This window comes from Phalacrocorax carbo, chromosome 1, assembly GCF_963921805.1.
Source record: "Phalacrocorax carbo chromosome 1, bPhaCar2.1, whole genome shotgun sequence".
NCBI classification, from domain to species: domain Eukaryota; kingdom Metazoa; phylum Chordata; class Aves; order Suliformes; family Phalacrocoracidae; genus Phalacrocorax; species Phalacrocorax carbo.
The window spans coordinates 37488384-37515781 of record NC_087513.1 but is presented as its reverse complement, the minus strand read 5'-3'; the positions used below and the strand labels follow the sequence as shown (position 1 = coordinate 37515781).

General features: G+C 45.0%; 1 protein-coding gene across 3 annotated transcripts in view; it reads right to left on the bottom strand.

Moving 5' to 3' along the window:
• The window catches only part of SRGAP1 (SLIT-ROBO Rho GTPase activating protein 1), a 152732-nt gene extending 127914 nt beyond the window's left edge, over positions 1-24818 (bottom strand). For 2 of the 3 annotated variants that reach the window (XM_064448611.1, XM_064448599.1), the window contains exon 1: positions 24056-24818. Coding sequence is in view for 2 of the 3 variants with exons in the window: in XM_064448599.1 (XP_064304669.1) it covers positions 24056-24122 (67 nt within the window). In the remaining variant the exon portion in view is untranslated. The remainder of the gene's footprint in view (positions 1-24055) is intronic. The other variant, XM_064448606.1, reaches the window with a different exon arrangement.
• Positions 24819-27398: the final 2580 nt, after the last annotated feature.

Sequence of the window (27398 nt, the reverse complement as noted above, 5' to 3'; positions counted from 1 at the left end):
CAGTCCTACTAATATTACTCAGCCTTCTAGCTGTCTCCTGCAACTCAGCCACCTGGCACAGCAGATCATCAACCTGTACACACCTTGTGCAGGTACTTACCTTCTCACCAGGCAAGGGGCTGGGGCACACGTTGCAACCTGCTGTCTGTCCTGAAGCCTCCAGCTCTAATCTACACAGATGACCTGAAGAGCAGTCACAGGGAGTTTTAGAAGGAACACATTCAGCTCCATTCCTCCTGGACAGAGCAGTTTCAGGAATTACCCAATGGCCGCAGAACTGCTCATGTTAGAGACACCCTGGTATAACAAAGTGTCTCCAGAAGAGCAATGCAGAAAGCCGCCAAGACATGACAGCAATCAGTTCCTAAGTTTCCCTGAATTTGTAGGCTACCTGCTTTCTCTGTACCCCCTTGTGTGTCTGGGTGGGCTAGCAGGTAAAGGAGTTGGCAGACCTTAAATCAGTAGATACAGAAGGACATCAGGAAAGCTTCCTGGGCCTTCCTCTTTCTCCTGTAGGTAGAGTAAGCGGTGCCATTTTGCACAGAAACCTCTTCCAGGCTGAAGGCAAGCTTCAAGACAGCTGTTAGGCAATCTTTAACTGGTTGGGGTCATGGAGACATATTTGCATTTCATTTCCAAAGAAAATGCTTCTTAAAAACAAAAACACACATTCAAGCAAAAACTACGGCCAACTTTTTCCCCCACTGCTTGTCCAGAATCATAGAACAGAATCATAGAATCATTAAGGTTGGAAAAGACCTCTAGGATCATCAAGTCTAACTGTCAACCCAACACTACCATGTCTCCTAAACCATGCCCTGAAGTGCCACGTCTACACATCTTTTAAATACCTCCAGGGATGGTGACTCCACCACCTCTGTGGGCAGCCTGTTCGAATGCCTGACCAGAAGGCAGGGGCATGGAGGAAGTAGAAATCTGCATAAGATGGCTAGGAAAGTTTTAGTAATTAAGATAAAACAATATACCAAGTCATTTTACAGTAGAGTCCTTCAATGTGCTCATGCAATGTATTTTCACTTCATTAAGTACATATTGCCACTACCATATAATAAGAATCCCTGTATCTCAGTCCTACAAAAGCTCGTGGCAAAAGGATCTCTGGCCATCCTGGTGAGGAGAGGTTTCTAACTGGAATGACAGTGAAGGCAGAAGACAACTACAATCCATTGAGGAAGCAGCAGACCAGTATGACAAGTAAAGTGGCCATAGTAATGTGGAAAAGAGAGATCTTGCAATCAACAAAACAGGGTTGAAGGGAGACCACCTCAAGTATATGCACAGAAATAATAAAGTACCCACAGGAATGGTATCACAGGGGAAGCTCACACCTATTCTGTGAGCTCAGCATGACTGGGATAACTCTCTGACATGCCTGTACACTAACATTTACAGCGTGGAGAACAAACAGGACGAATTAGAGGTTTGATTGCAGTTGCAGGGCTACAATCTCATCAGGCTTATAGAGATGCAGCATGATGGCTCACACAACTGCAGTACTACAACAGTCAGATACAGGTTCTTTGGAGAAGGACAGGCCAGGACAGGAAGGAGAGGGAGTTACTTTTATGTGAGAAAGTGGTGGGAAAGCATGGAGCTCTGCCTTCGGATGGACAATGACCCAGCTGGGACCTTATGAGTCACTATGAATGTGTGGGCCAACATGGGCAGCACTGTGGTGAGTGTCCACTACAGACCGCCCAATCAGGAGGAAGCAGAATATGAAGCTTTCTTCAAGCATCTGGAAGAAGCCTCATATTTGCAGACTGTAGTCTTCATGGAGACACTAATCATCCTGGTAACTGATGGAAGGGTAGCACAGCACAGCATGAGCAATCCAGGTCTCTGGAACACACTGAGAGTAACTTCCTGACATGGGTGATCAAGGAGCCAGTGAGGGGAGATGTTCTGTTGGACCTCATACTTACAAATAAGGAATAACTGGCCAGGAATACGAAGGCTGGAGCAGTCATGGCTGCAACGACCATGAGATGGTCGAGTTCAGGATCCTATAATGAGGTAATGAGACAAACAGCAGGGTCACAGCCCTGGACCTCAGGAGAGCAGACTTTGGTCTGTTCAGGGACCTGCTGGCAGCCCATGGGATACTGCACTGGAAAAAAGAGGGTCTAGGACAGCTGGTTTATTTTCAAGGATCACCTCGTCCAAGCTCAAGAATGGTCTGCCCTGATGAGCAGAAAGTCAGGCAAGAGTGGCAGGAGGCCTATATGGATGAACAAGGAACTCTTGACAAAACTCAAACATAAGAAGGAGGCATATGAGAGGTGGCAACAGGGACAGGCGACCCAGAAAGAATACAGAGACATTATCCAAGTATGCAGGAACGAAGTTATGAAAGCCAAAGCCTGGCTGGTGTTGCAACTGACTAGGAACATGAAGGGCAATTAGAAGGGCTTCTGCAAGCGTGTCACCAACAGAAGGAAGACTATGGAGGGACGTGAGGCCACTGTTGGATGGAGCAGAGAACATGGTGAGAAAGGATAGAGAAAATGCAGAGGTACTCAATGCTATCTTCATATTGGACTTTAGTGGCAAGGCTTGCTTTTGGCAATCTCAGGTTCCTGAGACCAGTGGGAAAGTCAGAGAGCAAGCAAGACTTACCCTTGGTACAAAAGGATTAATCTAGGGAATATTTATGCAAACTGGACACATGTATGTCCACTAGACCTGATGTGATGCACCCATGAATGCTGAGAAAGCTGGTTAATGTCATTACAAGGCCACTCTGGATTATCTTCAAAAGGTCATAGTTATTGGGAGAGATTCCTGAGGACGAGTGATGTCCCTTGGGGGTCTGTACTGGGACCAGTACTGTTTAATATCTTCACCAATGCCATAGACAGTGGGATCAAGTGCACCCTCAGCAAGTTTGCAGATGACACCAAGCTGAGCAGTGCAGTTCACATGCCTGAGGGATGGGATGCCATCCAGAGAGACCTCAACAAGCTCAAGAGGTGGGCCCATAGGAACCTCATGAGTTTCAACAAGGCCAAGCACAAGGTCCTGTGCAGTGGCTGGGGCAGTCCCTGGTATCAATACAGGCTGGGAGATGAAGAGATTGAGAGCAGCCCTATGGAGAAGGACTTTGGGGTACTAGTGGATGAAAAGCTGGACATGAACAGACAATATGCACTCACAGCCCAGAAAGGCAACCATATCCCAGGCTGCATCAAAAGCAGCATGGCCAGCAGATCAAGGGAGGTGATTCTACTCTGCTCTTGTGAGATCGCACCTGGAGTACTGTGTCCAGCTCTGGGGTCCTCAGTACAGGAAAGACACGAACCTCTTGGAGCAAGGCCAAAGGAGGGCCACAAAAATCGTCAGAGGGCTGGAACACTTCTCTTGTGAGGAAAGGCTGAGAGACTTGGGGTTGTTCAGGCTGGAGAAGAGAAGGCTGCAGGGAGACCTTATTGCAGCCTTTCAGTGCTTAAAGGGGGCTTAGAAGAAAGATGGGGATAGACATTTTAGTAGGGCCTCTTGCAATAGGACAAGGGGTAATGGTTTTAAACCAAAAAAGAGTAGATTTAGGCTAGATATAAGGAAGAAATTTCTTACAATGAGGGTGGTGAAACACTGGAACAGGTTGCCCAGAGAGGTGGTAGGTGCCTCATCCCTGGAAACATTCAAAGTGAGATTGGACAAGGCTCTGAGCAACCTGGTCTAGTTGAAGATGTCCCTGTTCACTGCAGGGGGGGTGGACTAGATGACATCTGAAGGTCCCTTCCAACCCAAACTATTATATGTTTCTATGACTAGAAAAAAAACAAACGCAACTCCTGCCCTCAAGAAGGAAAAGGAGGAAGATCCAGGAACTACAGCTCAGCCAATTTCACCTTGATCCCAGGGAAGGCAAAGGAGCAAGTAACTATGGAAATAACTTCCAACCACATTAAGGACAAGAAGGTGATTTCAAGTAGTCAGTATGTATTTATCAAAGAAAAAAATTCAGGTTTGATCAACTTGATAGCCTGCTACAATGAGATGATTCGCTTGGTAGATGAGGGAAGAACAGTGGATGCTGTCTATCTTGACTTTATTAAGGCTTTCAGTGCTGCCCCCTACAATATCCTCACAGAAAAACTGACAGAAGTCTGGGCTAGATGAACGGAAACTTTAGTGGACCAAAACCTGGTTGAAATGTCAATCTCAAAGGCTTGTGATCAGTAGTATGAAGTCCAGCTGGAGGCCAATCATTAGTGGTGTGCCCCAGGGGCTGATACTGGGGCCAGTACTGCTTAACATCTTCATTAATGACCTGGATGATTGGTCAGAGTGCATCCTCATCAGGTCTACAGATGATACAAAACTGGGAAGAGCAGCTGATACACCATCTGGATGTGCTGCCATTCAAAGGGACCTCAACAGGCTGGAGAAATGGACAGACAGGAACCTCACGGATTTTATCAAAGGGAAATGCAAAGACCCACACCTCCAAAGGAATAACCTCAGGTGCTGGTACACAGTACTGACTGGGAAGCAGCTTGGCAAAAAAATGTCTTGAGGGACACCAAGTTGAACATGAGTCCGCAGTGTGCCCTTGTGGCAAAAAAGGCCAAGAGCCTCCTGGGAAGGCATTGCCAGCAGGTTAAGGGAGGTGATTTTTTGGTCTCTGCTCAGCACTGGTGAGATCTCACCTGCAGTGCTGTGTCCAGTTCTGGGGTCCCCAGTACAATCCTGGAGCAAGTCCAGCAAAAGGCCACAATGATGATTAAAGCACTGGAGCATATGACATACAGGGAGAAGCTGAGAGCACTGGGCTTGTTCATCCTGGAGAAGAGAAGGCTCAAGGAGGATCTTAATGTGTAAAAATACACATTATTTTAAATAAAATTAGGGGACAGGAAGAAAGAAGATGGAGCCTTACTCTTCCCAGTGATGCCCAGGGAAAGGACAAGAGGCAATGGGAACTAATTGATATTCAGGGAAAAAAAACACCAAACCTTTTTCAATTTCCACTCTCAAGTTACTAGTATCTCCCTATGTGAGGTCACTGTACGGAACCTTGTGACAAACAAGAACCAGTCATCATCGAGTCAGGCAACAGGAAGAGCTATTTAGTAGCACACTCTATAAATGCAAACACAATGTCCCTGCCTCTCCTTCTTGGTAAAGGATCCCACATGCCAGTTGAGGTTGTTCCAAAGGGAGGGAGGACAATAGCCTCATTCTGCAAATTAATTACTGTATGGGATGCAGCAAAGGGGATGCAAGATGTGTGTCAGGCAGGAGATTTAACTACATCTCAAGTATATTGTTACTGTGGAGTATCCTTTGCACCTCCACAAGTAAGATGAACCGTGTTCTGCTCTTAAAATGGAGCTTACTGTTCAACCAGAAAAACTTGAATGCTATATTTCTAGAACAGGCCAAAAAAAAATTTTTTGACCAATGAAGATCACATCAGTTATTTAACGCAAAGGCCTACGCCTTTCCTCTCCAAGAGCCTGACCAAAAGTCCACTGAAGTCAATAGTAGCTTTCTTCTAAATTTAGCGAGTTTTGATTAGGTCCTTTAAAGAGACATTATGGATTTTGCTCTGGAAAGCACCCTCTTGATACGAAAGAGCAGGAGGCTGTAAAATACCCAGAGAGATAGGTAATTAGGGAAATGGACTATCTTGAGCCATGTCTGAGAGCTCTTCTACCCAAACAAGGAGTAGAATCAATTGTTTCCCAGACAACAGCAGTCTTTTGTCAGTGTTGGATTTGGCATTTAAAGTGCAGAAGACAGGCATAGGACAGATGGCCAAAGCTTCACGACAACCATCTTTTTAAGATGTTCCTTTAAAAAACACATTTAAGACATGAGATTAGTCTATTTGCTCATCACATATGAGAAGCCAGTAAACATTAGATAAGCAAGTGCAAGAGAACACCAGCTTCGAATTTGCTAGGTTTCCTCTTACCAGCGTCTGTTGGGAAGAGGAGACTACAGTTTGTATTTTTGCCAAAGGTCATTTCAGCGACGAATTAGGAAACCCTTGAAGCTACTACATATTATTCCCTAAAGGTCCCAGTTTTATAATTTATTGCACACTGGCAATTTGCTGAGGCTGCCAGAAAGTTATTGACTTCAAGACCTCAGCAACACAGAGCAATGCACACCCCAGAACAGGCCAGAAAAGATTTATTGTCATTCTTCATGTTTAAAGGAAATACTGCATTGTATTTAGATCATACAAACTAAATATAAAGATAAGGGAACAATACAATTACAATGCATGTACAGACCTAAAACCAAATTATGATAACAGTATAAACATTGCTATTAATTTTACATTCCAATAAAGATTCTTCCTGTATGAAAAATCAAAGTGAGCAAGAAACCCCCAAACCACAACACTGAATAAGTTGAAGAATATTTCCTTAAAACATCTTGACTCAGGTGCTCAGGGATGTGGAGAAGGGGAATCTTATTTTAAGAGCTTCCCAAGCAAAAATTATTAGGTTTTTTTGTAAACTCACCACTTAACTTTGTAAACAGATGTGCCTCTTCCAAACTTCCTCCACCCCATCCATTGTTTTATTTAGGCATTCGATTTAATGCAAGTTTCTTCTACACAAAGCAAAAAAGAATGCAATTGGAACTCCTGTCCTAATTAAAGGTTTCTTTGTTCTATTATGAACCTTACTTGACTGCTCAATACTATTGCCCAGAAGAACAATACATATTTAAATCTCTAATCCCCACAAGGGAACAGAGACCATTTGGAGCTCTGCAGTAACTATAACAAACTGGCTTGGGGACAAAACACCATTAAAAAATATGTATTAATCTAAACTTTCTTCCTGGCTCTAACATCCCACACCCTGTACCCACTTATCTTTACATTTCTAACGTTTTGTACACTTACAGTCATGTGCCGCTGCCTCCTGTACCAGCTCATAAAGTCTGAACTGTGGAGAGGCAGTAGAGACCATTAAGAGACAAACAGAATTACTCAGAATTAGGTATAACATCAGAACACACCACAGGATTTGCACTACCCATGAGACTTTTGCAAACAAGTGAGACCTCCACAAACAGCTGCATTTCTAAGAAATTCTAGCTCTGACAATCAGTGACAAGACATGTAGCCTTCTGAAGCAAGACACAGCCTTCTGAAAGGCTATAGATTTTGAACTTAAAGATAAAAGTGACCAATAACCTCGTCCCACTCAAAGGCAAAACTCAAATTTTCCTGCTCATATTTCGTAGGCAACCTGCAGACATAAGACTATAGCTAATTGAGCTATTTATCCCACAGAATGGTAAAGAAGCACAATACCAACATCACCTGTAAATTCCATAGGTGGGAGCCATTAAACACAACAGTGTCAAGCCTCCGAACATCATCTTGTTGGTAATTTGCAGACATCTGTTGAAACAGTGGTGTTCAGATCTGTTTGGGAGCATAATACAAACTAAGAGGCTCCCAAGGGAAATACCTTACCGCTCCTCGTTCATCTCTTGACCAAGCATATTACCTCCCAACACATTCCAAGTACAATCACAATACAGGCAAGTATGTGTTCAGTAACGGGACTACGTCTGCAACCAGTCCCCAACCACATAATGTGGTACACACATACTCCAATTATGTGACGTGCATTTCAGGTCACAAGACAACAGTATATCTAGTCACAACAGAAGGAGGGGGTATAGGGTCATGAGGAAATAGGGCAGAAAGCAAGATCTTGGTGTGTGTCATCTGTCCCGTCTCCTGTCATTGCCCCCCCCCACCCCCCCACCCCACCCCCCCACCCCCCCCCCCCCAAAAAATATGATTGTAATAATAACTTGGCCCACAGGTTGTCCCAAAATCCAACCTGGAGCAGCTCTCTAGATGGAGGTGATTCTGATAAACTGAGTCTGATCTATGGTCCACAGTTGGCTCTGTTCAAGGCTATGTAGTATCATCATTATGGATTCAGGCACTTGCATTGAAAGTAGAAAAAAAATCACCACTTCTGGTTAGTGCTCTGTGTTCTAGACACACACAGACACACGCTATGTTCAGCAACTCTATCCTGTCACCAAAGCACTTTTTCTATGATAATTTTTAGAGAAATAACATGCCACATCTGTAAAGCACTTCAGCAAACTTCTTTGAAATATGAACTCAAAGCTTTTTAATATTAACACAACTTTTGTTCATGAGGCAAAAAAATCATCCTTTTCGTTCAATCTTCTGTGGAACCTTCATTCCATCAATATTGCAATTTCACAGCTAAACATATTAATGGGGTCATAAATATTCAGATTATGTAATAAAGACAGTGACAGCAGCTGATAAAATGCTGTTAACATTCATTTACAGCAGCTGGGACGGCCCTGCCAAATGTTGCTTTACATAACAGGTCGTGACGCTCTGACTGCATTAAGCTTTCTGATCACTCTTCCTTTATCTGCTATGATTTTGAACACAATATGAGACAGTGCAGAAAAACCAATGGATTTAGAAGCCCTTTCAAGCACACCAACATTTCAAAGGTTTAAAAGATTAAAATATCAAAGAGAGTCTTGTGGTTAGTATGTTTGCGCTTTTGCATTTTATAATGCAGACATGAAAGTAGCATTCACATAGTTTATCTGCATTATCTCCACAATTCAGTGCCTCCAATAAATTTTAAAAGTGAGTTTATTTTATTGTACCATACTTTAGTTAAGCTATATGCAAAAAAGGAAAACAACATTCAGTACATTGAAAACATCTCCACTACAGTTTTCACAAGGCATCTTGAGTACTACTGAAGCGTTCTGTAATGTGTGCACAATCCTGTCCTCAACCTTACATTAATTTTATCTTGCGAGTTGCATCTGAATCAGATGACAGTTCTTGCTTTGCTTCAGTATATTCTGCATTACATTTCTTTTATTTCAGTACAGTCTCTACTACACTGAAGAAGTCGGGATTCCCAAAGCATTGATGAGATCCTACAAGCTCTCAGGCAAGCATGAGCCAGGCACATAGACTGCAGGACTAGGTCAGAATGTTTTACTGTAAAAAACGATGACTCACAGTTTGATTCATTCATTTTGCATATTTCCATGCCAAAATTAAGACCAATCCTGCAGACATTTATGGAGATTAGTAGCCCTAGGAAGGTTAAGAGCTATGGTGAGATCAACAAATTGATGTGTGTGAAGTAAACAGGGCTGTGCGTAACGGGACACACAGAGCAGCTAATAAACTGCTTGTAAAAGCAATACCACTTCATTCATCCCTCCAGCCCTGCGTTTGTTAGCAACTATTCAGAGTGCTGAATACATTACAAAGCCTAATGCTTTAACTGACTGAAATTTTACAGCAGTGGGTCTCAAGCTTTTCCTGTAGCCAAGGCTCATTAGAGAGAATTGAGATGTCTATACACAACGGAGGAGTTTCAGCAGCACTTACCAGCTCAGTCTCCACCCCATCCATGTGGGGCACTGCTGCAGCAAGGCCCACCTCTGGACTTGGGAAACTGCAAGCTAAAGTAAAGGGGACCTGACTAATAACCAGATGTTGGTAAAAATCTAGGCCATTACAGGAAAAAGAAAATCCAAAAAGGGAAACTCCAGTTTCATCAATACTCATTCAGTGTTGTGAAGTCTGCATCAAATTACAAGGAGCTTGGTACTTGGTTTTTGATTTGAGTAAGGCTACCTTCAGTCACTTCTGGAGACTCTTGTCAGTGCATTCAGTCACCTGAAATTAAGATCTCCCACTTTAAATGCAGTGCTCCTGCCAGGTTAGTGCAGAGTCTTGTTCCAGACCTGGAAGAGAGACTATGAGTGTTTTTTTTCCACTAAGTCAGGTGTATTTGCACAAGAAGTACAGAGAGAGTTATGTCTTCCCAAAATCACAGACTCTCAAGATGAGATTGAAAGGGGTAAATACGAGGTTATAAACACACTGTAATAGGAATAGTGACCCATATGATCCTAATAACAGATCTGAATCCCCATTGCACTATCCAATGTGCAAGCTGTAACTTAGAAATCTCTCTTTCAGAGCATCTTGCAAATAGACCTACAAGCAAAGCGGAGGTTCCTTGACTAGAGGCAGTTATCACAGCTAATCACATGATCTCAAATACCACTGATATCTTATAAACTCAGGAAAAAGGAATCACAGAGATGTTATCAAAAAAAAAGGTGTTTGGAATTAAATTTACTTTAAAATATCCTAACACAAGCAATACTGCAGAACAAAAAAGCCACATAATGTAAACAGCATGTGCTCTTCAAGTCAGATGTCACAACTCAGAAAACAATAGATTACATATAAATACTTAAAGTTAGGGAACTGAAGTTTCTATTAAGTCTTCACATAAATTCCAACTTCTTATTTACAGTATCTTTAACAAGCTTATAAGCATCCTCTTACCCAGTAGGAACTGCTACAGATTCAGGATGCATTAGCTATTAATTTAATACACCATTCAATTACAATTTTAAAAAAAACAATCATATTAATAGCTAGATAAATTAATGGGTAACTGAGTGGAGTGCAGGACCGAACTAAGAACAAATTGTTCTTTCCAACACAAAATATGCCAGTGCATAAATTCAGAAACATACCTGAAGGGTCTTCTTAAATCCCTTTTTAAAATTAAGTTGAAAAGAATTTGGACATTTACATGATTTCCATCTTCTTGCCTGATTCTGTGCTACGGTACTTTGCATACAGCTGTTCAAACAACCTGACTTCACCACATGCAGCTGAAGTAATACAAGTAAAGAAGAGGCATGTTAATACACCCAAGTAAAGCCTAATATATATGAGCACCTTGGCTGTTTGAGGTACTGTCTGCTGCTCTCCAGAAAAGTTATGCAAAGGAAATCACCTGGTCAACTGCCATGACTGATAGAGTTCTTCAGGTTTCCTCCTACTTTCAGCTATATTAATGCACTGTAATCATTCATGTCTATTCACTAAACCCCAAAACACTCACTGTTACTTGACTAGCAACTGCTGCCTTGCCTCAGTAATACTGGCAGACCCACTCCCCTTCTTTCATCCTTAAACATCAGTTCAGATAATTTCCCCCCCTCAAAAAACAAAAACACCAAACAAACAAACAAACAAACAAACAAAAAAAAAAACAAACAAAACAAAAAAACAACCAACCAACACACAAAACACTGCTCTTCACAGATACGAAGTAAGTCAGGAATATTTGCTGAGTAAGTTTCTGGTGGTTGTAATGAAAGCTGTTTGTGAATTTGCAACTCAGGCAACTGGGGAGCAGAATTGCCATGGGACAGAGGACTGAATATGCTGTGTGAATGGAGTGCTGCGGGAAGCCTCATCAGAGCAAAGGTTCAGGCAAACAAACACTTCTTCGTGAACTTTTCAAATAACTCTGAACAAACATTTTTTCATAGATTTTCTGCAAAACTAGAGGCAACCTGCCAAAACCCGCCTTAAACGCTGGCAGGATGTTAAAATTAAAAATCAATACAACGGAAAAGGTTGGGGGTTTTTCTATATACAGTTATGACCACATGCAATGAATACATAAGGTATCCTCTGAATACTTCCCCCTCCAGATTAGTAAAGTAAGTATTCTTAATTTAGAATGGTCACACAAAGGTGTCAATCCTACAGTCCTCCCCCTTTTCTACTTCTTTAAAAAAAGAAGTAAAGCAGGAACACACACTTGCTAGAATACATAGTGAGATCCATATCTCTCAGGTGACTGCTCTAACTGCCAGGAAATGGATTAATAATGAATATTTAATTATTTACAGAGTGATTGAGTCTGGGGAAAAAGCAGAAGAGCTTCAACAAACAAGAAAACAGGGAGGTTTGTCCCAGAATACTGTGCTCCCTAGTTCTCAGAGAAATCATCTGCAAGGTGGAAGAGCTGGATTCAAGACTCAATTTTGAATAATATAAAGATAGCAAGGTGTGAAACCAGACTCCCCATGCAAACACTCTGATCACTAGGAAGGATGCACTGATCAGATTCCTAACACTGCAATACGACGTGGCTCAGCAAAAGAAACTAACATTTTTAGGTCTTCTCTGGTGGCAGCTCAGATGACATCAGCATGGATGGAGCCAGCACTTATCTCTTGCCTCCGCCAGCTGGAGGCAAGGCAGTTTCTGGTCTAGAAATAAGGGAACTAAGTTAGCGAGATGCTAACTCCTGCAAACAGTCTGAAGAATAAACATGTAGGCCAGTATATGCAGTCACATAAACATACCCACAGACACCTTTGAAGTGAGACAGCAGCCAAAGGGGAACTAAACATGACATCTGAAAGGCAAACACAGGAGTTAGAGTTCTTTTATGGATTTAATCCCACGGGATATTTTTCACCATAAGCCTCTTTGCGTCCATATGGAAGTGTGTGAAAACTGCTGTTGTTGCCTGAAAGTCTGCTCTCTCAAGCCTGAGCAGAGACCTCCCTCGTTATGCAGAGGCCATCCTGTAACCACCACGGAATGACACAGAGCTATACTGAACTGGCTGGCAAGCCACCAGCAAGGCATGCACTTGGCATCTCCTTGAATAGTCCCCTCTGCCAACCCATCCCCTCTCACCAGTAAGCCACTACTTTGCTAGTCAGGGTGGTGCATATTGGAGAAACTACACTTTGGCTCTTATCTTCACTGATTTTGTCCTTTTGATATGAAAAAGAGGGGTTTTTTGCTCAGCATTACCCAACCAGTCATCAGGGAGTGTCCAGAAAGGTTTCCCAGAGGTGTTCTGAAAGGCAAGCAAAATCTGCCAGGCAAATTTTATGCACATTAACTACTTGGTCTTTGGTGGTCAGTTGTCTTTTTCACCAGCCTTTCAGTACTGCATGCCTCATTGAAGCCTAGTGCAACATACATATACTTCACCAGATTTTTTTTTTAGACATAAAAGCAGTCTCATAAGGAAAAGGTCCTCCAGTTTTCTGTATGTAGGTACAGTCAGCCTGGAGAAGAAAAGACTGAGGGGGGATCTCATCAATACTTCTAAATATCTGAAGGGTGGGTGTCAAGAGGATGGGACTGGACTCTTTTCAGTAGTGCCCAATGACAGGACAAGGGGCAATGGGCACAAGTTGGAACACAGGAAGTTCCACCTAAGCATGAGAAAAAACGTCTTTCCTGTGAGGGTGACAGAGCAGTGGCACAGGCTGCCCAGGGAGGCTGTGGAGTCTCCTTCCCTGGAGACATTCAAAACCCGCCTGGACATGTTCCTGTGCCCCCTGCTCTGTGAAAGCTACTCATAATTCAGTATTCACTTCCCCTTGTTCTGCTGTGTTAGCAGATAGAAGCAGTGCTGGAACCCTGCTTAAATACAGACTATTTTTCTTGTCCACAGTTTTGCCATTAACATTTTTATTTACTTAAAGTACCAGAGACATCTCCACGAGATGAGATATTGTGCCTCCCTAAGGTGCCTTTATTTAGAATGGTTATCACGATAATGCATTAAAACTTTGGCAGAAACCACCTGAAGCAGGAAGAAGTCTCAAAGGAAGGTTGGAGGAAAAACAATAAAACCCCCAATTCTCACACCCCATAACCTCTCAGGCCCAACAGAAACCTGAGAAAGTAACATTTTATTCCATATTCCCAATTTATGGGTCCTGGCTTAAACAAGTTTGTTGATAGAGAGCTGTCTGTCTAGACTCCAGTGAAGGTCAATAGCTTCAGGCAGCTACAAGAAAAAGGATGGTTTGAGATACTCCTGGCTTCTGATTCTCAATAAGGCCATACAATCAAGTTTGTGAGGGATAGTGTATTCCACTACCCCACAGGAAAAGTTAAAGACAGCAGTGGGAGCACTGCTTAAGCAGCACAGGATTTGGCCCGCAGCTACAACATCATGGCATCAGAAGTGGCTGCCAATTAAAAGATTACCGTACAGTCGAGGATAATCCGATGAGCTCAGCTGCAGATGCACACAGACTGCGCGTAGCAGGCTTCCGGGGAAGAAGCAATGGCGGGCGCGCACGACAGCACTCACTGCCACAGGGCTCCTCTGCAGCACCCCAGGAGGAGAGGCGCCACTTGTAAGTGGGGACCTGCTACCTGCGCTGGGCTCCCTCATCTCTCCTGCACAGGGGACCTTCTCCCACTCTGCACTTGATTGTGACTACAATGCAAGGGTGAGGAGATTAACGCTTTTGTTCTATTTTCTGCCATGACATTAAGAATCTCACTAATTTTATGCACTGTCACTTGGAAATTAGGAAGGCACGGATACATGAAGGCAGCCTCAAAAAAGGGACATAGTGCACACAACCCTATATTACATTGGGTCTTAATCTCAAGTAGTCTGTTGGGCAGCAAAGACAGCATAGTTACCAAGTTCTTAAACCTAAATCAAGTTCTTAATTTAAATCGAGGTCTTAAACATACCAGTTATCCATTTGCAAGACAAAACAAACAAGCTAGCTTTCTATTACACACCTGGTTCTTTATGGAGCTGACATTATTTGTGCCAAGAATGCAGAGACACCAATCTGCCACATGCACAAGGCACCTATAACAAGAGTTTATATACTTTCATTTCTACTAATCATCAAATTAGTGTTTTGCAAGAGGAAGAGCACGCTGTGCTGTCTAAACACTTACAACAACAACCTTGGTGTGTTAAGTATCCTATAATAAGGGTGAGAACTTTTTTCTTTTTAGCCTACCTTGTGAATGTCTGCATAAATACTGTCAAAGGAATAAGAGTAACTTTACGCCTTTCATCTTAGTTGCAGCGTGTTTTGGTACAGAGCCTTGTATTGCACTGTACCTAGCAAGCAAGGAGAGCAATGACTAGAGGCACTAGACAGCTGTCTGACACAGTGCTCTGAACTACCAGCAATATAAAACTTTCAGGAAAGGGACTGTGTGGATCATCAAGTCCAGCCTGCTGTTATCACATGAAATCCTTTCTTATAATCTTCCCTAAAAGATTATTTACTGGACAGTTGGCATCTTCAAAAAAACAAAGTTAATGACAAAAGGCTGAAGTTGGGGATTTTTTAAGCAGAAAAGGCAAAATAATAGATCCTGTATTGTCCTGTAATATTAAAAAAAAAACCTGGCTTGTAATCCTTTCAATTTCTCTATTACTTTCTAAAACAGTAACTTCATTGTTGAGTTAGAAAGTTTTGGTTCAGATGCCTGCTCATCTTGGTACTGAATGAACACTTATTTTATCTTGCCTCTGACCTAATGCTTAGATTGTTTATCCTCTCTTATCTTAAAAAAAGAGTCAGAGAGAAAAAGCTGAGAACACCAAGGCTTGAAAGAAGACAGGCTGTTGATCCTTTCTTCTCTTAAAAGAGTCAGAGGGGAAAAGCAGAGACCAGCAGGGCTTGAAAGATGACAGGTTGTTGAAAGAACAGAGCCATGCAAGAACTATCACTGAATCTTATTAGACTTCTGCTGTACTGTGTAAACATGAACAGATTCCTCTGATTTTCAGGAAGCAGATACTCTGGAACTGGCTAGAACAATAGACTGTTTTCTTTTACCATATGAAATAACGTACACTGGAAAGTGAAAGGGGATCAGCGCATCTCCTTATTTAGTTTAACACACAGACAGAGCAAAGCCAAAAAAGCCTGCATCACTCCACTTCTGGCACCTTGGAAGAAACAAGTCAAAGCAGCATCTTGAAGACTCCCGACACAAGACAGCACCAACAAACTGCTAGCAGATCCTACACTCGAAGTAATTCAGATGAGTAAGCACTGAGTCAGTTAAGGAGTCTGGACAGTCCATTTACATGAATCTGCATTAGTCAGTTACGTTTCCCACACAGCTAATTATGTAAAGGGTTACAATCATTACTTCCTGGAAGTCACCATCCGGTAAGCCAGCTGCATTTGCTTTTTATTCCCAATATAGTTAAAAAGAAATACTAGAAGTGTTCTAATTATATTTTTGTACCCCCTATTTCACAATAAAAACACAATTTTATGTCTAGTGTATTTTGAGAATGTTTTGGTTAATATGCTAATATAGCTTTCTTGCCTGCTTGTCAGCACTTCTACATCTCTAATGGGAAGTCTCAGGGGGTTGCAACTGAAACTCAAACAGGTTTTATCAGTCAATAATAGATAACATAACAAAGTTAACAGGGATATTCTAACTGATTAATTCATGATCACACTTCTAAGCAAGTTCTACTGAAACTTTTTCTAGAAAAATGATAGACAAATAAAAGCTTTTTTCCCTTCTCACCAATACGTAATTAAAAGCAACCCCCCAGATGCTACAATGAAGGTAAATGCAGCTCAAGTACCCACACACCTTCAGAGAGGCTTCATTAAAACCAGATCAACTGCACTGGATGGAGTTTTAAGTTAATGACACAGGTCATCCTTAACTCATTTCACAGATATTATTATTATTATTACAGAGTCAAATCATAAAGAATACATTTTCTCCACAGCATTTTCTGAGAGCATTTAGTGGTTTTGCTGGTGTTTGTTTCCTAAAGACCTTGATGACATAGGAGGCCGGGCCCTTTCCTTGCCCAAACATTTCAAGTGAAAGACTACGAAGAGCACCTTCTCTTCCTACCTGTAACACCTACCTCATTAGCATGCACCTAGAGCTGGGATGATTTTATTGTGCCAACCATGAACTAAACCAAGCATTTTCTCCTTCTGGAGAAGACAAACTGTTCATTATAATGTTTGCACTCACTCACTAGCAGAGAGCAATAAGAAGTCATGGCTATACCCATATATGAGCCAGTTCTTGGAACGAGAACATTAGATTTGCTTGGAGTTATTTCCAAAACATTCTTCATTTTCCATAGAGATTGCATCTCAATCTCAGGATTTATCGAACAGTCACCTCCAGGTAAAATCCAGGTTTCCAGTGGGTTGTATGATGCAAGATTGAATACTGCATCTTGAAATTCATACAGGTATATGCCTGAGAAATAGTGACATGAACAGAAGAAAGGGAAGGGGCTATTGAAGAGATTTTCCTTGTTCAGTTACTAAGCTGTAGCTAACAGAAAATGGCTTGAGAACACCAGTGTTTTGCCTGCACAAGATAGATTAGTGGGCAGAGCATAGGTAAAATGTAACATCACCTTTAGCCTACCAGGTGGCAATAAACAACTTGTGACACACTTCTGTCTACCAGAAGATAACTTCCACAAGCTGCAGAAAACAGTAGATTCCTGAAGAAGTGGTGCCTCAGGATTACCGCTCCCATTACAACAGATCAAAGTGAATTGTTTGTCTTGGAGCACTCCCACAGGACCTAGCCACCACACAAACTGCCAGAACAGCCTGCAGTTGTTTAAGTCTTGGAAACAAAGGAAAAAGAACAGTGATAACCAACTCCTTTGGTTTTGCTGCCAGATATAGCCTTGGTAATGTAAAACACATGCAGCAAGCGGTCTTCCTGTGCAGACAGCTCTGCCTCTTACCCAGGAGATGGTCCACTGCTCTCAGCAATGGCCGTCTCTGCTTCATCCCAAGTATCTGCTACTGCACAGCCCACCAGCCTTATCCCTCTTAGTGGTACACAAGCAGCAATGCCAGCCATTGCACCTTCAACCACTGCCTCCAGTTTTCAGCCACTGCTCTTACTCAGCATGCATGCATACATACACACACACCCCCAAAACCTCTTGAACCTCAGGGTATTTGGCACGGTGCCTGAGACACAAGAAGCGGGGAAGGAAAAGACATGAAGTTACTTCAGGCAGAAAAGGCTATTCGTGACTTGCAGCTCCCAGACTGACCAGCGCAGAGCAAGGTCAGCCAGCCTTGCCTTGGAGGTGGCCAGCGCTTTATCGGATCAGCCGAGATAGCTCAGAGCAGGGAGCACCACGGGGGTCCCTGGAAGGTCGGGTCGGTAGCTGGGCAAGGTGGGAGAAGCCAGTCACAGAGAAAACACTGCCATGAGACTAACACCGACAGGAAGCAGAGGAAGCAGCATGCAGGGTGCAAGGAGTCCTGGTACACATTTAGACTAATCACTCACACACAAAAACAAACCCCCCACACTCCAAAGCCTATTTTGCTCCGTGAAAGATGAGCAGTAAGAGTAGATTAGACTCTAATAGGGATTAATACAAGTTAAGGTAGCACTAATTTCCACTAGGGAGACCAGAAAGGTTAGACGTGAGATAGTGTGACAGCTAGATATAGCAAGGGCTTGGAAAAAAAAGAGGAGAACAAGCACTACCAGAGCTTCCATTGACACCTGCCTGGCTCCATTTGTGCTCTCCCCATGTCCAGCCCTGTCCAAAACAGAGATTAGACAAGCTGCACTGTCAAGTCATGGTCAGTGATTTCTAATAGGCTGTGTAATGGTCAGCAGGGAATTTCTTACCCAGTCTCAACAGCACTGACCCACTTTTTTCCAGTGCTACCACCCATCACCTGTGACTGACAAGGAGACCAGTTTTCACAAAAAGCAAAACCTAACCCAAACAAAGTTTGAGGCAGAAGATAAGATGAAATTCAGATCCCATTCTGTCTTACCGCAGCTATTTCAAAGCTATAAGTTTAATTTTATTAGCAGCTAGGACTTCAGTTCATAAAAAAGTGACCAATAAAAGATAATGGCAGGAGATTAAATGAACCTTAGCGTGATTTAGAGCATTGCTCTGCAACAGCGAAACTGCATAGAAAGTATGCTTGGAAAGGAAAAAAAGCCCCAAAGAAGTGACCATTAAAGGATCTAAGTGCTTCAGAGCCAGAGGAGAGTTAAAGCTTTCTTAGAGACTAACAAAAAACCACAGGTATATACAAAACGTACACATTAAGTATGCATTATGATTGCCATATTGCCAGAAAGAAACACTGGTCAGACAATCCATTCATTGCTCGCCCCTTCAGGTGTGCTACAGCAATTAGGACTTTATTCACCCTTAAATCCAAGTAAAATAACATAGTTTCACTGCAGTGCTGGGAGACACCAGCTGCAATGTGTGGTCAAACCAGGAAAAAAGTCTACTTTTCTGACTGTTGGCCATATTTTCAAAAAGGTACCAAGAAAAGGCATTTTTTTTCTTTAATTATACAGAAAGACTAAGAGGCCAAAATCTCTTTTTGTAGGGCTCCCCCTGCCTATCCCCCAAATAATTTGGTGCACAGTACTGAACTAAAACAAGTTCCTTAGTTTTCATTCCAATCAAGCTGTGAGAAGAGTAAGAATACTAAATACATGGGTTAAAAAAAAAAAAAAGAAGAAAGAAAGATTGTTCAGTTTATGACTGAAATGTCTAAATCTGCAGGTACCCCTTCCAGCTACATATCCAACTACAAACTCATTAACATTTACCTGGATGGTTGACGTTTCTACTCTGAAGGGAAGGATCAGAGAGCAGGAAGAAAGCAGTGGGGGAAAACAGTAAGGAACTATCCTTCATTAGCCTGTCTCTCAAACAACATGTACATCCAATTGAAAAGCAGCACAGAGAACAATATCCTTTCTGTACAAGACAAGCTCATTGTGGTCAAGTTCTTTGATCAAAAACATTTCTACTGAACCACACTTGATAAACTTGAACTTTGGAAACTGGCATCTACTCACTGAATTTTTCCAAGTAGAACCTAAGAATTCTGGTATCATCCAAGGCACCAGATTTTTCACTAGGAAGACTTTTTTCAAAAGAGTTATAAGTTTACTAAAATATCCACTCAATTTTTATTTCAGAACTCAGCCTCTCCTCAGAGCAGCTTCTGTTGCTGCTGTTTTAATTTTAGATTGTTTTAATCTGAAGTAAATTGAAATTCAGTTTCACAAATTAGAATTTTTATTGTCCATAAAAATTAATCGGGCAATGTAATACAGAGTGCTAACAATCCATTTCTGGTGGAAAATAGGAGTATTTTGTTCTGAAGAAGACCATGCAAATATTGATCTTAGGGAAGTGTCTCCCTTCACAGAGCTGCTTTTGGGCTTATATTTCCACTCAAGTCACTTCCAACTGGAAAATGAAGGTGGAAAAAGGAAGCATCTAAGTAGTTCTTCCCTCAGCCCTTTTCAGCTGGAGATGCAGTTGCGTAGGAAGGTCAAGAGACTCTTAAACTCCAAAGATCTTCAACAGTTCACACCATACAGAGGATCTCACTGAACAGACGTGCCCAGATAAACAATGAGCACAATGCTTACCTATTCAAAGCACATTTCTCCTGTGCAAGGAAGGCCAGTTACAAGTCTTAAGAAGGTAAACATGCCAGTTTAACACCTGAATGACCTGAAAGCTACTGAGCACCATCCCCAAAGCTCTGCTACTACTACATATTTCTTCTCCAGAGGGATGAATTTCTGAAGTGAGCCAGGTATTCAAGATCTTACTAGCTCACCTTTCACCATACCTGAGATACCACACAGACATCAGAGGATGCACTAACATTTCTTTGCTGCTGTGGATTGCTCAGTAGCTTTATCAACAGAAACTACTTTCCATTATCAGCAGCACCAAGGAGCAGACAGTCATCCAAATACAAAAGGCAGAATAATAATAGGCTACTATAGTCAAGTGAGCTTTGAGCTAAGGAATGCTGCTTATAAATCTAAGTAGAGCCGTGTATCAAAAAGTTAATCCTCAAGTCCTAACCATAACACCAGTCTGTTGCTCATTTAAACAGGATTCCCTCCACTTTCCAGTTTTAGTCATATCCCCCACCCCAGTTGCAACGTTGGTAGGAAACCTTCTTCTAACAACTTCAAAGGGCATGTAAAAATCACACGTTCTTCAGAAAAAAACACGTACAATTGATAGTCTGGATGATCAGGGATATTTTAAGAAGCAATTTTACTCAGTAATCCAATACAGCCTACAGAAAGTCTACAAGGCACATTGCTCAAGCCATTTTAACAATAATGTAAATTGTTCCTCGGAACTGTCAAAATGTTCTTGAATAAACAAGCTCTTGATGCCTTTCCTAAAGCTTTTGAGTTAGAAAGTGAAACACTGCTGAGAAGTAGGTGCTTCAGCAAAATTATCAAGTAACAAGGTCATACTGGAACTGAAGTGTATCAAAATAGCTCACTTCCAATGACTAAGAAATACAGAACAAAGTAATACTTCTGACACGCCTTATGTCTACAAATTAAAGTACCTGTGTCATCATAGTATCCTTACATCCCCCAAACCAATGGGTATAGGTATTCTTCTAGACAGATCTAACTTTGGTATTACGGCTTCATTAAGAAATATCCTTCTGCCTTCTATATGATGTGCAGGGAAGTGAACACAATTCCCTTACTGCTACAATTTCGATAATTCTTGACAGAAGTTAGCCTGAAGAACAGGGATGTTGCCAAAAAAAACCAAAAAGTGCAACAACATGTTCTGCCCAACAAATAGAAGTACCTTGTCCACTTCAGCTTGACAAACAGGTAACATTTGCAGGCTTTCTACTGTTCCTGTATGACTTCCACAGCCAACCTACTGATACTGCTAAAAGTCCAAGGAGAAGATGTCAGTTTACACCACCCAGGAACCAGGCAGAACAATTAACATCTGTTGCTGCTTCCTATTTGAGGAGTTAAGAGCAGAAAAGCTATGTGAAGAATGGCACTGTTAAATCCTCATTTCCAAATATGGCACCATATACATACCCTACAGGCCATGTACATTAGAGGCCCCCCTTTCTTCAATATCAATATTCAGACATCTTTTGACAGGATTTACAAATGCAGACATCGGTGGTATGGTTTCTGAATTGCTAACACTGGTGTTCAGCACGCTGGGCTCAATGTAGCCTCATAACAAGGTAAGGGATATATGTGGTCTTACATTCCTTTGCAAGCGCCTATCCAGAGGACCTTGAACAGCTGGTTTGCTGCCAAATTGTCCACATCCTTCAGGCAACTAAACATGTCAGCAGTGAGAAATCAGCTAGCCATTGCAAACAACAGAAATCATAAGCAGCAAAAGCGTTTTGGCCACACCCTTTCTCCTACCCTAACGCATGAAATTCCAGGTAGTATATATAGAGCCTGCATTTCCAGCAGTTATATTCACTTAAAGTTACCTTGCTGGCTAATTAGGACTGATTCCTTAGCCCTTGACACCCCCAATATCAAACAGATCACACAATGGTACTATTACTTTGTTACAGTATCACTGAGCTAGCATCAGGCACAATTATTCTTAGTACAGCCAGTTTTGCCACCTGAAATACAGTTGTAGTGATGCTGGTTGAAGAAAAAGAAGCTCTGTCTACTATTTCTAGCCTAGTATACTTCTTCAAACAGCTGCTAATCAACAATTCAAGCGAGGCAGCCAGGACCAGACACACCACAGACGACCACAAGGAGCAAAAGCAAGTAAAAATTCCTACTAAGCTATGTTTACAAATGCTACCTCCCTCTGCAATTATGATGGGGGACCATGACACCAAGGAGCCAGGTTATCAGAGATGCTCACTACCTTAATCTTTATTGTTTATGAAATGATCCGACATATGTTGCTGAAGGGCACAGTATTTTTTCTTCATTATTCAAAAGAAAAGAACGGCTTATATAGCAACTGGCTGTAGTTAATAAAGGCTGAGCCCGTAACAATCGTGTTAAGAGGAGGCAAAGAACAGCCTGCACACTCTGCAAAGATCTTGAACATTTTTTCTGCTCAGTGATCAAGACAAATCACCATCTCCACAGAGAGGCAGAAGCACCGATCCCCCAAAGGCTCAATGGCAGTGAATCCACCAGCTACGCGAGAGCTGTCTCAGCCCTGCCCACGTCAAACAGACACTTGAAGCATGGCCTATCTGCCAGCTCAGAGAAGACCCCTCACTGCCCCTCTACGTGGCAGTTCTGTTATTTTAAGCCTAAATCCCTTCCTGGACCCAAAAAAGACTTTTACTGCTGAGAGGTATTTTTCACAAAAAGTTAAGCTTAGGAATCAAAAAACTCAACAACTACCTCTTTTCCTTTTAAGAGGAAAAAGGACCACAAAACCTCAAGAATTGTCCTGAAAATTTGATCTCGCAGGATCAAGTAAGAGGAAAAATACCGTGCAATTACAGAAAGTCAACAAATCTTTGAACAGCCATGCAGTGGTTCCTCCCACCCCGTTTCAGACACCTCAGTTTGAACGTCCCCAACCCTTGTCTGTGTGGGGCAGGGGGAGTCCCAAAATCCCACGGACCGGCGTGGAGCCACACTCCGTCTCCGCACAGAGACCGGAGGCAGCATCAGGGAGGGTCCACCCCAGGTACCTAAGGAGCACGCCCAAATCATTTTAATAAACACAATTCAGGTGTTACATAGCTTTTTTAAGGTTGCGTTTCAGGTTCACATCCACCCTTGAAGCATGGATTTATTCCAATTTGTGTATTATGCAATATATTCCCCAACAGCACCCAGAAGAAAAGGATGGGCACCAAGAGACCCACACCCCACTGCCCACGCCGCTACTTTCCCATCCCCTGTTCCACCCAACACACTGGCTGAGGGGAAAACGCTATGCGAGGAAACTCGAGGGTGGCTCAAGCCAGGGTCTGCCGGCGCTGTCCTTGGCACAATAGTTGGATGCGATACAGCCGGGCGATGCGAGGCCGAAATACTTCCTGGGATGGCTGAAAGGGCTCATTCAATAGTCAGGAATAATTCTTTATTAGCCGTCTTCCCCAGCCCAACACAGAAACTACAGCCCTGAGGGGAGGGTGGGGGACACCAGCCATGTGCCATAAGAAAGGGGCATGGCTTACTATTGTCTCTCGCTTCAGTTTAACTACCAAGCCTTTTTTTTTGTTGGTTGGGGTTTTGGGGGGGGGGGGGGGGGGGGTTATTCCTCCCCCCCCCCCCCCCAGCGTTACCGAGATCGGCGGAGGAGAGGAAGGTGCTCGGTCGGGCAGCGGCAACCGCCGCAGCTGCCGCCCGGCCGCCGCCCCCTCACACAAACCGGCGCTGCTCGGGGGAGCCGCGCCCGCCGCCCCGCTCCCCTCCGCCGCCGCCCCGAAGTTCAGGCAACACGGACCGACCGCCCGGACAACGGCGGCGGGGCTGGCCTCGGCCCGCAGTCCCCGGGGAAGGGTCCCGGAGGGCGGCCGGCCCGCCGCAGGGGCTCCCGCCGCCGCCACCCCCGGGTCCGGGGAGGCGCCCCCCGCTTACCTTTCACTTGACTTTCATACTCCGCTATAATCTCTTTGTCCTTTTTGAATCTGCTCGGCGTTGACATTATCCACTTGCTTCTTCCGCTTCTCCCCCCTTCTTCTCCTTCTTTTAAATTATTATTATCGATTAGTATTATTTTTCGGGGGGGGGGGCTCCCAAGTTGTATCAGATGGCCGCAAGCCGGAGCGAGCGCGGCGGCGGGCGGCTGGCCCCGCGGGAGCGCCGCCGGCACCGGAGGCGGCGAGGCGGGGAGGCGGCGATCAGACTAACCCCGGCGCGGGCACCATCGCCTCCAGGCACCGCCGCCGACAGCAACGCGGTCGGCGGCCCGGGGCCGCCGCAGGGCAGGGCGGGGCGGGGCGGGGCGGCGGAGGAGCTGCTGCTGGCCGCGGGGCACCCGCTTCCACTAGGCGAGGGCGGGGGCCCGGCGGCTGCGCCCCACCATTGTTATCTCTCCTCACGCACCCGGGAGAGGGGAAGGCAAGGAAGGGAAGGAGGGAGAGGGCGTGGGCGGGAGGCAGCGGGCGGGCGGGCGACCGCGCTCGGTCCGTACGCCAGAAGCACTGGTTACTCCTGTCGCCTGGGTGGGGACTCGGGGCCGGCACCCCGCCGTCACTAACCCCGGGCGGGCGGCAGCGCGGAGGCGCACGTCCCAGCCCCGAGCTGCGGCCGGCGCGGGGCGGCACCCCCGCCGCGCCCTGGAGAGGTGTCTCCGGGAATAAACTTCTCCCCGCCCTCCCGCCGTTCTCTCCTCCCTTCCTGCCTCTCCGCCCGCCTCCGCTCCTCGCTCGCCTCCTCCCCGGTGCTGCCCGCTCCGCCTCTCCCGCTGCCGGCGGCCGGGGTGGGACTGCGGCCGCCGCCCACCACCGCCGGGCCGGGCCCGCAGGCCCTGCCGCCCGGCTGCCCCGCGGCGGGAGGCCTAGCAGGCCTGGCGGGCCCGGGCGGGAGCGGGAGGGAAGGGAGGGGGCCGCCGCCCCCGCCCCGCAGCGAGCGTATGGTGGCCGGGTGCCCTCAGGGGACGAAGCGGTGAGGCGGCGGCGTGGTGACAGATAGCCCTTGATCCGGCGGGGAAAGTTAAAGCCCTGTATTGCCTCCTCTGGGAGAGGCCGGAGGGGAGATTCGTCCTTTGGGGACCCCGTTTTCCTCCCGCGTTTCTGTGGAGTCAGGGCGCAGCTGCGGGGAGCGGGGCTGTGGCTGTGGTGGCGTGCCCGGGGACCAGTCCCCAGGGGGGCGAGGGGCACGGTGGCACTGAGGGGAGAGCCATGTCCCTCAGCACAGCAGGGTCTCGTTTCCTCCATCCTCACCCGCATGGTGCTCCCCTTTGAATGCAGCTTGTTCTCCAGGGCAGGACTGGCAACACTCCTGTGTGGGGCATTGCTGCAGCTCGTAGTGGTATCCCGCAGGGGGAAACAAGGAAAACAGGGTGGGAGGCTGTCCGAAATGCTGCTCCCCTGAAGTGCTACATGTGGGGGACTGGCCGTGTCAGAGGGTCGTGTTCAATATTGGTGTCACAAGGATGGACTCCAGCCCAGTGAGCAATAGTGCGCAGTTCCCCCACGAAGCCAGGGCTGTCAGAAGCAGAAGGCGGCAGTCCAGAAGGGCAGGAAGAGCTGGAGTTGGGAGCATGGGGCAAGTCACCAAGGGGGAGAGCTGGCTCAGGCGTGCCCTTGCTCCTGTGTGCCTCTAGCAGTGATGGGGACAGCCTCTGCCTGCAGAGCTGGCACCTGGCTCAGCCCTTTGGGGCTGCAGAGGATGAGCTGGCTGCCAGCTCTGCAGGCGGAGATGAGGCCATGTGTGCCAGGAGCCGAGCACAGCGGTTCACAGACCTAGTAGACATACTTCTACCAGGTCCTGGGCTCTAAGCTTGAGAGTCACCTGCAGAAGGAGTCAGGTGTGACTCAGGTTGCACAGCCCCTTTCCCTTTCCCCTGGCTGCCCTGAAACTCAGCCTTTGCCCAAGAAGAGCTTGCTAAAAAAAAATGGAAAAAGCAAAGAGTGATGGACACTCTGCCTTGTGATGGGCAAAGAATGTGCTGTCATTCATGGGTCAAAATGAAAATCCAAACCCAAGGCCACAGCTGCAGACTTGGGGCTGCAGGGAGGTCAGCTCTGAGGAGGTTAAAGGCAGGCAGGGGACTTTCTGGAGGCACCGAGGGCTCTGCTGGCATCATGTATGTCTGGGAGTGATTAGGCAAAGTTGCAAACTATTCACAAGGAATTTCCAAAGGTGGCTGCTGTACAATTAGTGCAATGAAAGTGCCCCGAGATCCTGTCCTGGACAGCTGGTCCTGACACCGCCAGGACCTGACGTTTCAGGACATACAGGATTGAATAGGGGGATCATCTGCTGCTGGGAAAGTTCAATCCAGCTACCCACTGATTTGGCTATATTTGAGCTTTAGTGCTATGGGGACCTGGCCCTCGGAGGGAAATGGCACAATTGCTGTGCTTGTGCTTACATTCTTGCTTGTGTTTATATTTAATTCTTATAAGTGCAATGTCTTAGCATTGCAGACACTCACTTCCACACCTCTGCATTTCAGCAGTAAGAGTACATCTGTCCTTGCAGTTTGTCTTTCAGTTCATTAGGTACCATGTTCTCCCCTGCTACAGGATTGGGGTAACAGCATTCCTATTCTCTTTTCCCTCTTCATGTGTTGATCTCTATAATATTATTATGTCTCTTCCTCTTGCCCTCCCAGCACAATCTCTTTCCAGTGCTGATCCTGATTCAGATCACCTAAAGCAATCTTAGTACCAGAGGTTATTGTCTGAAGCCAATTTAACTCCAAGCTGGATGGTCAAATTACATCCCTTGAATAAGAAGCCCTGCCTCAAAAGAGCAGTCATCTTGGTAATCTCGCCCAACTCTGATTTTCATCTCAGCCTTTGATGCTCATGTCTTGCCTCCTGGCTGTTCCAGTCCTTCTGTTAAGCTGGGGACAGGCTGATTTGCAAGGCAATGGGCCATGTTCCCAGGGGACACAGGGTACTAGTTGGAGATTATCTGTGGGTCTTGCCTGGTCCTGCAGAGCACAGTGTTTTCACAGCTGGTGAGGACAGAGAATGGTAGTCAAGTCCCCTCACGCCCTGAGTGAGGCTATGCAGACTGGCACCTCCGGCCCAGCCAATTCCCATCTCCCTTGCCCAGGAGCTGGGCACACGAACCATGACCGAGGTGTCGTTGGAGGTGTAGACATGAAGTAATCTGCCTCCTCCTCTCCTGGGGCTGAAGGACACAGCCCCCTTTTGCCACGGAGCCTATGCTGGGAAATACTGCCCAGATCTTTCTCTCCAGGACAAGGGTGCAGAGGGGAGCCGAACACCCGTGCCTACACCAT